The sequence below is a fragment of the Clarias gariepinus genome, chromosome 6 (genome assembly GCF_024256425.1).
Source record: "Clarias gariepinus isolate MV-2021 ecotype Netherlands chromosome 6, CGAR_prim_01v2, whole genome shotgun sequence".
Taxonomy (NCBI): Eukaryota; Metazoa; Chordata; class Actinopteri; order Siluriformes; family Clariidae; genus Clarias; species Clarias gariepinus.
The window spans coordinates 1,479,210-1,494,202 of NC_071105.1; the positions used below are offsets into that span (position 1 = coordinate 1,479,210).

The 14,993-nt window shown below is 40.1% G+C and overlaps 1 protein-coding gene across 2 annotated transcripts; it reads left to right on the forward strand.

Moving 5' to 3' along the window:
- Positions 1–1,916: 1,916 nt before the first annotated feature.
- os9 (OS9 endoplasmic reticulum lectin) lies at positions 1,917–14,237 on the forward strand. Of its 2 annotated transcripts, XM_053499151.1 has the most exons (15): positions 1,917–2,085; positions 3,017–3,193; positions 3,283–3,346; positions 3,701–3,777; positions 4,029–4,127; positions 4,219–4,420; positions 5,612–5,770; positions 5,875–6,011; positions 6,116–6,158; positions 8,505–8,596; positions 8,746–8,982; positions 9,278–9,506; positions 10,355–10,543; positions 11,736–11,845; positions 13,292–14,234. In XM_053499151.1, the coding sequence occupies exons 1-15, from the start codon at positions 1,936–1,938 to the stop codon at positions 13,427–13,429; spliced, it is 2,103 nt and encodes a 700-aa protein (XP_053355126.1). In that variant the 5' UTR covers positions 1,917–1,935; the 3' UTR covers positions 13,430–14,234. The 2 variants fall into 2 exon arrangements, with proteins under 2 accessions (XP_053355126.1, XP_053355127.1); XM_053499152.1 differs by lacking the exon at positions 10,355–10,543 and having other exon boundaries at positions 13,292–14,237.
- Positions 14,238–14,993: the final 756 nt, after the last annotated feature.

Consider the following 14,993-nt stretch of genomic DNA (forward strand, 5'->3'; position numbering starts at 1 on the left):
TGTGATGACCGGGGTGATGTGATTTAGTAGTACTCAGGACGCATTTTCAGTGGAGATTGTACATAGAATGAATGCAGACCTCTTTTCTTTAGCTTTTACACCAGAAATCCAGTTTCAATAAAGTCCAAAATAAACAGGATGAACGTTGTTAGTTTATATTTCTGTGTAAAATATAAACAGTGCTACCCGTCCGAACCAACTACATTATTTTATGTTTTCTTATATCGTAAACTGTTTTATTTTTATTTTAAATTATGTTTTAAGTAGTTTTCTATTTTTTATTTTAAATGAAATTTAAATTAGTTTAAAGTTTTATTGCAAACTGTCCCCAACCACAGGACTGTTAACTGGTACCAGGCCGCACAGAAAGAATGAAAAAAAAACATTTTATTGACTATTAGAGTGTTTTATTTTGAAAAACAATCAGATCATCTCCCACTCACTTCCATCTGTACCTCTGTCCTGCGCTTCTCTCTGTATCGGTTTTGATGCCCAATAAAATCAAGCTACTGTTACAAGCTAGAAATTTGTAAGAAAATGAAAAAAAAAATCTCTGTAGAGCTTCCTTAAAAAAAGGAAAAGAGCCACTGATGGGACAGCGGGTGAGACACTGAGAAGGGAAACAGAAAGAAACCTCCATTTAAAAGAATTATGTTAATTTTAAAGATTCAGAGATGGTGATTATGTGTTTAAACATTTATTTTGAACTTTTCAAACAACACACACACTTGCGATGTTATGATCTATTTGCTGCGGTTACTAGATTTTAACTTTACAGTGTTTTTTTTGTTTTATTGTTTTTACCTTGTGTTTTTTGTATGTGTGTCTGTGTTTTCTTTTTTTATCTTTTTTTGTCTGTCTTCTGCTCCAGCAAAATAATAATTAAAAAAGTGGATTTTTGTTCCAAGCACGTTAATTAAACTCCACACTTTCAGTTCAATCAAAATCCTGAGAGCTGTTTTCTGTTCCACCTCCTGTTGTTTTAGATCTTCATCCCAGCAAAGCAGTCGTTGGGCAAATCTATTTTTTTTCAGCAGGTCATCAAATCAATAAAAGAGTTAGAGCAGTTTTTCAACAACTTAATGTCACTGTAGCTCATGTTAAATCATACTGGGATGGTTTAGTTACCATATTCTTTGGAAAAAAGTCTGGACTTTACAGTTTAAATAGATTTTAATTAACAAGATTTTTAATAAAAGAAGTCTCATTTCTATTATATATATATATACATTATCCTGTCAAGTCTTTTTTTTTTTAGATTTAAGAAGGATATCAACTGCTCTTTCTGTAAATCCGCTCCTGAAACCGTAGTTTGTTGACGTGTCATTTTATTAAAACATTTTGGTTAAATATTCTTGGTTTTAGTCCAAGTGTCTTTTTCTTTTAAAGACGTAATTTTTTTTTCTACCACAAGGAGGAGAAGAATAAATATTTTAAAATGTCTTATTTTTTGTGCCCATGTGGTTGGTTTGAATGTTATTGTTTTCATTAACATCATTATTGTTTTATTATTTCATTACATTGTTATAGTTCATAAAAAAACCATACACAGTTAAATTAAAAAGCTAACACAGTGACATGCTTCACAGGGAAAGAGTATCAGAATGAGTTTATTAAATATCTTGTAAAAACAATGTGTAATGGAATAGTTACAGTGTAAATAAATAAAGAAATAGTTACAGTGTAAATAAATAAAGAAATAGTAACAGTGTAAAGAACTCTCATTTAAATAAATAAATAAATAAATAAATAAATCTTTGGCCTGGCTGGTGAAGCTGACGCGTTTACCGTCTCACCCAATCAGAGCGCCGCATCCAGTGGACTGACTCCCGCGCCGTCCAATCCCGAGTCGTGTTTCTGTGACGTTGTCCAATCCGCGTGCTCCGTTAGCGCATTACCGGGGGGCGGGGCTGCGATGCGAGAGAAACACACAATATGGCGGCTTCCTTGGTCCGCTTCCTGAGAGGGTTATATGTTTTATTTTTAATATGTCTGCTTTCTGCTTCGGCTTTTCTCAACCTGGAGGAGTTAAATGAGATGAAATATGGGATTCAGATTCTTCCGGATCCGGTGATCAGAGGGCAGGTGAGAGGGAATCCGAGCTAGCAGGCTAACGAGCTAAGCTGGTTGTTTTGATGAGAGATGTAGCCGATTAGCCTGTGTGGGATGGGATGGGAAGCTAGCATGCTAATCGAGTTAGCTAAGGTGTATGTGACGTGATATTTCTCAGCTGTGCATTTTTATACGTCTTTATTTTATTTTCTGTTGAAGTTTTATGCCTACATATATATATATATACAATATATTTAATTATTAATCTATTGTTTCCCTTTAGTATTATTATTATTAGAGGGTCTTAACATGACAGGGTGGGATCTGCTGCCATCAGGATGCCTGAGAGCCTGTGGCGTGGGCGTGGCTCGGGGCCGTGGGCGTGGCTCGGGGCCGTGGGCGTGGCTCGGGGCCGTGGGCGTGGCTCGAGGCCCTCACACGAGATTTTGCTGTGTAGCTCATACACACTTGCACACGAAACCCGGGACACTTTTGGAGCTCATTGAGCCAAACGACCTTCACACTGCATGAATTTGGTCTACTCCTTCTAGGGAAATTTTTACGGTCGCCACCAAACCGGGCTTCTGCAAAGTTGCAGAGGGATTTTTGATATCTCAAACGGGTCAGCCGAGACGATGCTTTGAACTTCGTGGTTAATAACTTCCTGTGGGACATCACGTTGAGGGACATCACGTTGAGGGACATCATAGTGTTTTTTTGTGTTTTTTTTTTTTTTTAAACATAAAATTCCACCTTTTCTAAAATTAAGTCATTACTGGTAATTGCACATGCCCTTTACATGCATGTGCCCACTGTGCCCACACCTTGTCTGGTGGTCATGGCACAAGGTTCTTGGGCCCGCACATTGTTGCTTGCAACTATATTTATTATTATTAGTTATAATAATAAGAATAATGATAACCACTCCCTGTCTCCGCTTTGCTCTCTGCCCCATCGCTATCAGACGGAAGACGTGATGTTGGTGGCGAATAAGTACAAGCAGCTGTACGAGTGTCGGCTCCCCGAGCAGGCGGTGAAGTTCCACCAAGACCTGGCTCCCGACTCGGACCCTCAAGGTTACAGCGGACCCGCCGTCCCCGAGCTCCTGAAGCCCATGCACACGGCTCCATGCCTCAGCAAGGTCTGCTCCTACTGGGCTTTACCCCCCCCCCCCCACACACACACACACACACAATGTTGTTTTAACATTTCTCTCTTTTCCTCCGGCAGACTAAAGACTGGTGGACGTACGAGTTCTGCTATGGACAGCACATCCGACAGTACCACCTAGAAGGTGCAGCGCATGTCTACATATTTCCTGTTAAACTCTACGCCCCCTTGTGTTTGTGTGTCACTAAACTACTGAACTAATCACGGTCATGCAAATGATAACAGGAGACTATGAGGACCTACAGCACGCTAGGTTTATAAAGCCGGATAACTGTGATGGGGTTAGCAATGAGGCACTGTGGTTGTCGTGGTAACGTTGAAGTTAAGCGCTTAGCTAAGTTAGTGATATCAGAAGTTAGTAACAAGAGAAGGACGTGAGGGACGTTTGTAATTAGCATGTTAATGAATGTTTGTACGGTCTGATAAATGTAAAAGTTTGGATTACCCTGTGTGTGTGTGTGTGTGTGTGTGTGTGTAGATTCTGAGATTAAAGGCGATGTGCTGTTTCTGGGCTATTTTGAGTCTGAATTTGACTGGACCAATGAAACTGCGAAGGTAAGACAACTGTCACTTGCTATCCTGTCCCATCTTTCAATTCTGGTCTTACTTTTGCTGTTTCTCTGTCCTGTCTCACTCTCATGTTGTTCTTCCCTCTTGTCTCACTCTTCTCTTCTCACTCCCATGTCTCATTAGCTTCCCCTGTAACCTCCTCCTTTAATTTTCTTGTGTCTTGCAAGTCTCCATCTTGGTGTCTCTCACTCGCTCTCCTGTCTCACTTTCCTGTCTCACTCTCTGTTCTTCCTTAGGCCAGTAAACAGCACAAGCTGAAGCGGTATCACAGTCAGACGTACGTCAACGGCTCCAAGTGCGACCTGAACGGAAACCCACGAGAGTCTGAAGTCAGGGTGAGGACCTGCTCGTGCACACACACACACAAACACACACACACGCACACACATCAAGGTTTGTGTAAGACTGTAACCTGTGTGTGTGCAGTTTGTGTGTGAGGAGGGTTCAAGTGATTATATCGCCCGTGTGGACGAACCCCAGTCATGTCACTACGTCCTGACAGTTCACACGTCTCGCACGTGTCAGCACCCGCTCCTGCGCCCCCCCTCGTCCGCCAAGCCGCAGGGCATCGTGTGCCAGCCTGCACTCAGCGCCCAGCAGTACATGGACTACGTCAAAGCGCAAGTCTGTGAGTGCACCTGTCTCACTTTCCTGTCTCTCTGAGTACATGTCACCTGTCTCACTTTCCTGTCCCTCTGAGTACATGTCACCTGTCTCACTTTCCTGTCCCTCTGAGTACATGTCACCTGTCTCACTTTCCTGTCCCTCTGAGTACATGTCACCTGTCTCACTTTCCTGTCCCTCTGAGTACATGTCACCTGTCTCACTTTCCTGTCCCTCTGAGTACATGTCACCTGTCTCACTTTCCTGTCCCTCTGAGTACATGTCACCTGTCTCACTTTCCTGTCCCTCTGAGTACATGTCACCTGTCTCACTTTCCTGTCCCTCTGAGTACATGTCACCTGTCTCACTTTCCTGTCCCTCTGAGTACATGTCACCTGTCTCACTTTCCTGTCCCTCTGAGTACATGTCACCTGTCTCACTTTCCTGTCCCTCTGAGTACATGTCACCTGTCTCACTTTCCTGTCCCTCTGAGTACATGTCACCTGTCTCACTTTCCTGTCCCTCTGAGTACATGTCACCTGTCTCACTTTCCTGTCCCTCTGAGTACATGTCACCTGTCTCACTTTCCTGTCCCTCTGAGTACATGTCACCTGTCTCACTTTCCTGTCCCTCTGAGTACATGTCACCTGTCTCACTTTCCTGTCCCTCTGAGTACATGTCACCTGTCTCACTTTCCTGTCCCTCTGAGTACATGTCACCTGTCTCACTTTCCTGTCCCTCTGAGTACATGTCACCTGTCTCACTTTCCTGTCCCTCTGAGTACATGTCACCTGTCTCACTTTCCTGTCCCTCTGAGTACATGTCACCTGTCTCACTTTCCTGTCCCTCTGAGTACATGTCACCTGTCTCACTTTCCTGTCCCTCTGAGTACATGTCACCTGTCTCACTTTCCTGTCCCTCTGAGTACATGTCACCTGTCTCACTTTCCTGTCCCTCTGAGTACATGTCACCTGTCTCACTTTCCTGTCCCTCTGAGTACATGTCACCTGTCTCACTTTCCTGTCCCTCTGAGTACATGTCACCTGTCTCACTTTCCTGTCCCTCTGAGTACATGTCACCTGTCTCACTTTCCTGTCCCTCTGAGTACATGTCACCTGTCTCACTTTCCTGTCCCTCTGAGTACATGTCACCTGTCTCACTTTCCTGTCCCTCTGAGTACATGTCACCTGTCTCACTTTCCTGTCCTGTTTTCAAGCCGACACGAAGAGGAAGGTGGAGCAGATCTCAGAGGAGCTCAGGACGCTAGATCAGATTCTGTCCAAAGATGAAAGCAGGGAGGAAAAAGGAAGTGATGTAACGGATAAGGAATCTGTTCCACCCACCGACACACCTGCGGTAGAGTCCGAGGTCAAAGGTCAGTGCACGGCTCGATCCTCGAGTAGTACCAGTCACTACGCGGTGATTGGATGGTCTGGGGTAGTGGGCGGGGCTTGTTTAGTGAGTTTTCTTTCTGATCAGATGCTGTAGATGAGGAGGGGGAGGAGTCAATGATTGAGGAGGGGGAGGAGTCGGTAAGCAAAGAGGTGGAGGATAAAGAGTTTTGGGACGGAGTCACCAAGCCACAGGAGACTGGAACACAAACACCTGAGCTACAGGTACACACACACACACACACACACAGAGCAGATACCCACTGAGAGGGTGAAAACTTATGCACCCCGCTGTCCTGTTTCATTAAGTTTGATGTTTCTCTCTGCAGGAGTCTGACGGAATGCCAGAGGCGGAGCCTGACCATAATGACAGTAAGAGAACACTGCACTCTGATTGGCCGGAAGGTGTTGATTAGTTCCCTAGAACAGCAGATCTGACTGTAGCGCGCGGGTATACTGTGTATATATAAAAGCGCTCACTGGGATATGCTATGGTTTCCATAGCAACGGATTTGCATGACGGGGTGGAGATGTTTTCTGTAAGTTTATGTGAGGTTTACGAAAGGAGTCTCCAGTTTTAGGGCTTTTTAGACTTGTTTACAAACGTTAACTGCAGCACAACATGTGGTGTTTTTAAATATATGTAAATGAGCGTGAAAATAAACATATGCAGAAGGTATTGTATACAGTAAACCATGGGCAAATAATTAACTGAGAAATATAAACAAGTCTTAAGTATTTAATAAACAAATAAACATACATGCAAGAATAACTAAATAATTTATTAAATATTAAGCAAATATCTGGGTGATTAGGAAAGTAATTAAGTATGTAAGTAAACACTTGTTTACGAGTAAATAAAAGAAATATGCAATTTGTGAAAAGTAAGTAGCTCAATAATTAAATAAATAAGGAAACGAGAACATGAACTGATCATGATAAGAGTAAGACAGTAATCAGCTATGCTAATAAATAAATGATGTATTTATTTAAATATAATATGTAAATTTTATATATATATATATATATATATATATATATATATAAGTGAAGATAATAGTTAAATAAAAAAGCAAGTAAATAAGAATTTTTTTTATAAAAGTTTATTTAAAAGAAGTAAATAAGATATTTAAATAAATAAGAAGAGTCAAGCAAACAAGTAAATAAAGTATGTAAATGGGGAAATTCGTAAGTAAATAAATAACGTATTGTGTAAATAAGTATATTTATAACCAATCATTCAGCATATTAAACAAGACAACAAAGACAAATATGTTAATAAGGAGATTGATGAGTAAATAAATGTTTGTTAGTTAATATGTAAATGAGCACATACATCAGTAAGAAAGTATGTAAATTATTATGTGTAAATGGAAGTGATTTAAGACTAAAATTAGGGCTGCAACTAACAATTATTTCAATAATTGATTAATCAGTCGATTATTCTTTTTCTTTCGATTAATTGATGAATCGGATAAAAAGGCAAAAACAAACAAGAAAAGCATTTATTTCCAAACCTTTATTCACAAACAGAACTAAAATGTTTAGAAAGTGCACAAACATGTTGCTCCTTGAGTTGGTATAATAATAATAATAATAATAATAATAATAATTAAATAATAAAAAAAATGGACTAACACAAAAAACATAGACATGTATGCTTTACATCTGTCAAATATATACAGTGGAACTTTGGATTACAAGCATAATTCGTTCTGGAAGAGGGCTCGTATTCCAAAACACTCGTAAACCAAATTAAATTTTTAAAAACACACTAACGGAATCACTGCTGTAAAGTAAAAATAAAAGAAATGAACCTGCACTTTACCTTTGAAAAGAATCACGACAGAGCAGTGTTTCTGTGTAGAGCAGAGAGAAAGAGTGTGTGTGTGTGAAGGTGAAAGTAGGAGGGGTCTGTGTGATGCGCACACACACAGACACACACAGACACAAAGAGTAGCTGATACAGAAAGTGAAAATGGATCTTTAACCTCTCTAATGAGACTTGATTTTGCTTTACACGCGCACTGTACACACATATACAGACACAAAACAAAATGTTTTACACACACACACACACACACACGCGCACACACACACACACGTTTACAGTGTTCTAGTAAACAGTACACGCGTGCACGGATATATACCAGTGAGAGACGGGCACTAAGGCCCAGCAGGGGAGACGGTTACCCCATTACGGATTTCTCTGCCTCCGCTATGTATCTTTCCTCTACCTCCACTCGTTTTTTTTTTTTTTGCTCCGCCCTGTCTGAGGCGCCGAACTCTGCTTGCATCAAATGTCTTCGCGTCGTGCAACACAACGAATCGATTATGAAATTTGTTGCCAACTTTTAGTAATTGATTTTTTATCGATTTAATTGATTCGTTGTTGCAGCTCTAACTAAGATGTACAAAAATTTTTATAAGCAAGCAAATAAGAAAAAAAATTTAACAATCGTTGATGAGTAAGTTTATATTTAATATGTACATTATTATTTATAAATAAAAGAAATTAGGGAATAAATAATTAAACACCAAAATAAAAAAAAATAAAAAGAAATGAATTATTTAGTTATGTAAATGAGTATATTAGCTTTGTCTAATTAAAAGCTAAATAAGGGAGTAAATGAGTGAATAATTAAATTAGCTTATTTATTAATAACTAAATAAAAGAGTACAGTATAATAAAGAAGGTGTGTGTGTGTGTGTTTGCAGTATTCGGAGAAGGGAAGTTTAACTTTAAGATTGTGACGGATCCTGTAGACCTGATGAAGTTCATGCAGCACCTCAGGGACACCAACAGGAAGGTGAGAGCTGATCCCCCCCCCCCCCCCCCCCCAACAACCCCCCCCCACCTCCAACAGCCCCCGATATGGTGGGGAGGGGTGCCATTACTTTAGTGACCTTTAAAACTGAAAATGAACCTCATTTCCTTCTTCACTCGCTGTGACTTCAGAATAAAAAATCTCAGGGGAGGAACGGGCGAGGCCAGTCTACCTCAGAGAAGGAGGAAGAGGAGGAGGAGGAGCGGGGGAAAAAGAATAAACAACAACACGAGGAGGAGGAGGGTGATGAAGACGAACGACTCCTGAAGGAGTTTGAGGAGGAGATGGCCGACCTGTCGGTTCCTGCGTCCAAAATCGTCCAGATTAAAAAGGAGATGCAGAAAGAGTTCGATAATATCATAGAAGAGGTACGGCGTCTGTCATCTTCATCATCATCATCATCATCATCATCATCATCAATTAAAAGGGAAAAAGACTCAAAGTAAAAAAAAAACTAAAAACAAAACGTAATCTCAGTAATTAAAAACGTGTACACTAGAGGGCGGTGTGATATTAAACAGCACTGTGGAAACTAACATTGTAAAAAATATTGTTGATAATGTTAATGTAGTAGTGAAGGTGATGTGTATTTTACATTTGTGTAAACTGTGTGTGTGTGTGTGTGTGTGTGTGTGTGTGTGTGTGTGTGTGTGTGTGTTTCAGGCGCAGCAGGAGCTGGAGAACGAGGGTCTGAAGGGAGAGTTCGATCGCTCTCAGGCCACTCAGACGTTAGAGAACACGCTGGGGAAACTGCTGGATCATCTGGAGGATAAAAACCAGCAGGATGCCGAATCAGACACAGACACACACACAGACACGGGGACACACGCGCACAAACACACACACGCTAAAGCCGACAGGGGGGACTCCAGCCCCGTCCCCAAGACTCCAGGTACACACAACCTGAGTGTGAGTGTGTGTGAGTGTGAATGCGTGAGTGTGTGGCCACCTGTGAGATGCTCCTCTATACATACACACACGTACAGCTGTCAAGTGCAAAACTATTGGCGCCCGCTTAATCAGTTTAGTTAATTACAGTTTATTTTTGAATAATGTAACATTATAAATGAAGAGATAGTAATAAAATAAAAAAAGGAATAGAGTCAATAATGCAGAAACAGAGAGCACAGTTTTAAAATAATGTAGCAAAATAAATTTCATATTAATAAAAATATATATACTTTTTTTTTATATAACAAAAAAATGGCAAAAATACAAACCTTTTTTTTTTTATTAAAAAAAAATGGGGTTTCTCATTTATTTTCGGTTATTTATTTATATTTTATTTATATTTGAAAGCACTCTGGATTAAAAGGAAAAAGTAATGAAGAGAAACCACAACATTGTGGTGAATTATTAACATAGAAAAGGTGACTCGTACATTTATTTATTTATTTTTTTTGCACTTTTAATTTAAATTATATTTACTGATAAAGAGTTAAGTTTTTTTTATTTTTGTAATGTATTGGCCTTCCAGAATGCACAAATACACCCAGGAGACCCTGACTAGTAATAATAAAAATAGAGGGTGCTAATACTTTGCACTCGACTACAGGTCAAGTTTTGTCGTTACTCTTTTTTGGTTGTTGTTCACCTCATCATCATCATCATCATCATTGTGAGGTAACACTCGGGTATAAAAACTGTGTGTGATACCGAGATCCACAGTTACCACGGTAACATACCCTCGCATAACCCCTTCCCTCCTGTGTGTGTGTGTGTGTGTGTGTGTTGCCTTAGAGCATGAGGGTGACAGTGGCGAGCAGGTAAAGATCAGGGTGACTAAGTATAAGGTGGGTGGAGCCGATGCGGCCGGTGGAGGTGAGGGGGGTGTGAGGGTGCGCGAGCTGGGCGAGAGCGACCCCCAGTGGCAGCACATTCACCACCTGGTCAAAGAGCAGCTCGAGAAAGCCGGCATCAAGGCCGAAGGTAGGACCGGGCCTTGTGTGTGTGTGTGTGTGCGCGCTTATCTTCTCCTCCTCACTAACCCTCACTGTGCTGAATAAACACTTTCAGGTTCTGAGAATTCGCTCTGCTCCTGACGCTGGTTTTTGTTTCTTCTCTCCTTTCTGCTGGTGGCTTTTTTCAGAGCAGGGTGTTGAGTGTTAATCACTGCTAAACATTTCCTCAGAAGAGGGCAGCGCGATATGATCACATGATACCGCGATAGGTGCGATAAATTATTTCCTGATTGCTGTTTTTGTTCCCGAGAGATCAGAAGGATCCTGATATATAAATATATAAGAGGGTGAGTCAAAAATCATCCGCACTCCAGTTATATTAAACTTTCTCTCGGCCGCAGTGTCGTATCAACGCTTTCCGCGCGGCAGAGTATGGAGCGGAAACATTCTCAATCACTGATCGGGTTAAATTTCAAAGTCGCCCATCAGCTGGAAAATTCATCAAGGCTTACAGTTTCCTGGGATTCGCAGGGGGCCAGAAGTATTGGAACGTTATTAGGTAAAAAGGTTCAACAATCAACAGTGCTCGTTACAGTGAGGCACTTATTGTAGAGCTGAAGACTAAACTTCAGAATAAATGAAGGGGACTGATATCCGAGGACGTCCTGATCTACGAGGACGAAGGTTCACTTCTGAAGAACTGCCGACAGCGGTGCGTTCGTGGCTCGCAGCTCAGATTAAAACATTTTTAATGAGGGAACATGAAAGCTGTTAGACAGATAGACAAAGTGTATTAAAGAGCGAAGCGATTCTATCAAAAAATTACGTATTTGTCATTTTCAAGAGATTCTATTTTTTGATAATTTTTGACTTACCCTCCTATTTATAAGCATTTATTGTATATTTATGTTTTTAAAGAATTAAAAGCTTATATGCTTTTAAAGGTAAAACGAAACAAGCAAAGATTCTATGACTATCAGTAAAGTAGCAGTTATCCAACCTGAACACACGTAAGCTCCTGCTGTTTTTTTAGCTAATTGGCTAATAAGGTTCAAGCATCTCACCTGTCATTTCGCATTTCATTAACATTCATTCGCATTGTGTAGCTTCCTTTGCTTTTACATCTCACTCTGTGTGTGTGTGTGTGTGTGTATATCTACTACAGTGAGAAAGTAAGCCACTACTGTGTTGTGTTTTTTTCCTGTTTTGATTCCTTCCAGGAAAGATCGAGGTAAAGATTTTGACCCGTAAGTCAGCGGAGGAGGCAGGAGACCAGTGGCTGAGTGAGGAGGACACCAAATCTTTTAGAGAACTTCTCATCAATCTGCTGGTATAGCACGCACACGCACACACCTCTCAGTGTGTCACACCTGAGAACCTCCTAAACATATTAAACAACTTCACCGCTATTAAAAATGACCGTTGTGTGATTTACGTGAATTAGAATCACACCCCACTTCCACTAACACTAACCCAGTCGACTTGCACAATTACAATGACAACCAGCATGGAAGTTAGCTAGGTCACTTAGCTATTTTTTTTTTTGTTCAAAGCCTTTGAGTTTAATAGTAGCTCCGCCTCTTTAATAAGATCTTATGGGCAGAACTATTTCTTAGAAATAAAAATTTAATAGGACTCTCCATTCTGCGCACATGGGGTGTACACTAATTCAACGATGAGTGGGCCCAAGCATCCATGGCCACCCGGGCTCACCAGATAATTTTAAAAACCTAGAATAGGTTTGCTTCCATATCCAGGTGTGAGTTATGCAAATGAGTTGCTTTACTCCCCTTGACATCATGGGATGGGGGGTAATGTGAACAGCGTGCTTAAACACAGTGTGTGAACAGATCTAAGGAGGAAAAGTCTTCACTGCACACATGCGCATCAATGGAAACATGGGAAATGATAAAAAAAAAAAAAAAAGTGAGAAGAAAAAGTTTTGCTTCATTGGTGACCTTTTAAAGTCATGGAATATAACTGACATGTAGACAGACTAATCACTTACTAAAATAAGTTGTTTATTATTATTATAATTATGTTGGCATAATTGTTAAAAATGAAGCTCTCTTCTGATTGGCTGTTAAGTTCTAAGGACAGATGAAAAAGACCGGACATGGTGGAAGATCTTTCATGAAGGCACTGATACTCCGTTTCTGTGTTAAACCGTGTCGAGAGCTCTCCGTTCTCACAGGTATCACGACAGGTACCAGGGGGGTGAGGCTCCTTAATAAGCGGCCGAGGGGGCGGAGTCTCCTGCAGTGAAGGACATGCAGCGTAACGATAGAATGATGTGTCAGAGTTTTTTGTACTGATGATTGCTTTGCCAATTTCAAATATTTAGCGGGCCTGAACACAGTGTTATTGTGTTCACTGGCAGTAAATCAGAAGTCACAGTTTCTTCTTTAAGAAACAAACAGGAGCAACTTGTCCAAGAAGTGTTTTATACAAACAGACTTTTTTTCTTTTTAGTTTTTGTTTTTTTCTCCTCAAACAAAAACGAGCGATGATGCATTCAAGATACATTTACACTCTGTTTGTGGAAAGGGTGCACGGTGTACTGAGAGGCAGTAATTGCCGCGGTTGCCAGTTCACGCACGCGCTCTAGATGAGTCCTGAGTCTCGTCCTGATCTTTGGCGTTAATTGTTATCTAATGATGGCGCAAGTGAGCAAGCAGAGAAATTGCTAGCCCCGTACATGTACATCTGTGTGTATTTCTATAGTGTATGTTTGTATAAGACTAATGTGTGTGTGTGTGTGTGTGTGTGTGTGTAGACGGGAGGAACAGAGGAAGTATATAAAGAGCAGAAGCGACAGCAGGAGCTGGAGAACAACTACAGGTTTGTTTGGGGAGAGAAACAGGACGAGAGTCAGCCTGCTGGAACCGGAGAGTCCGACGAGCTCGATTTCTGATTTACAGGACTGTGTGTGAGAGTGTGTGAGAGTGTGTGAGAGTGTGTGAGAGTGTGTGAGAGTGTGTGAGAGTGTGTGAGAGTGTGTGAGAGTGTGTGAGAGTGTGTGAGAGTGTGTGAGAGTGTGTCGGGTATCGACACAAACTTGGACTGAGGAGCAGCCGTACAACCATCATACAGACTGCAGTGGGAATATTCCTCTTTCTCTCTCTCGCTCTGTCATTTCTGCTTTACCTCCCAGGAACTACCATCCACAGACCCCAGAGTCTAGTTACATCATCATAAAAAAGTTTTGCACTTTAAATTGTTAATGATAGTAATTAAAAAAGCAAAAACAAAAATCGCAAAGCGTTTGTAATGCTCACCCTGGAGATGTTCATCAGAATAAAAAAAAGTAAAATCGGACATTGTGCTGTTTGGGAACGTGATGTTCTGCAGGTTCGAGGTGTTTCTAATTTAACACGAGGTCGAGGTCCATTGAAGAGATCGACGATTCTGTGATGCATCGCGGTTCTTCTATGAGGTTATTCATGTTTTTGCTTTTCATGTTTTTTCTTGGTTTTTTTTTTGCATTTGAGCTGTTGCAGTTTCTCTATAATCCATCTTTATTGATTGCATCCTGTGTGGTTAGGGTTAATTTGCCAATTTTTTTTAGAATTGGAAGAAAATCCTAAAAAATATATATATATATATATCAACTTGGGACGTTCATAAAATCTTTCTATGATATTGTATCGAATGATCCCTGGTGATTCACATCCTGACTACTTAGGTTTTATTCTCTTCAGAATTATTATTTTCAGTGATATGAAGTTTGGCAGATTGAACTTTCTGTCTTTCTAAACTCCACTTTATCTCACACACACACACACACACACACACACACACACTACAGAATCATAACTAACTCAGAACTATAACTCACAAAGAAAGAAGATTTAAAATGTAATAAAAGAAGACTAGAGGGAAATTTAGAAAATTAGAGGGAGAGCTGTAAAAAAAAGGTAAAGAGGAGGAAGGTGGAGAAGAAAGATGTAGAGAAAAGTTAGAGAGTGTAAGCGGAAATGTCAGTGAGTGGAGAGACCACGGTGTCCAAGGTTACTGCGCAACCATAATGCTCCCAACACCATGTTTTAAATATGTAATAATTATTGAAATAATCATTAAAATATTGAAATAATAAAAGAATGAAGAGAAGAATCAATAAAATTGAATGAATGAATAAAATATATTTTTTTAAAATGATATATCAGGACTAATTTAAATATAGATAAAATAAATCACAATTTATTCACGTTTTTAAAATGTAATAATTAGTTTAAAATAATATATTAAATACAATTATTAAATAAATGATACAATATTAAAATATTTTAAAACATTTAATTTATCATATAAAATTTTACAATAAATAATATTAATTATTCAATAAATTACAGTTAATGGAATATCACGCATGCAAACGTTGATGAATTATTGATGAATTAATAATATTAAAACAAATCCAGTCAGACTGGAATCCCGGCGCGCGAGAGCGAGTCAGCAGCGTGGCCACGCCCCCCTCC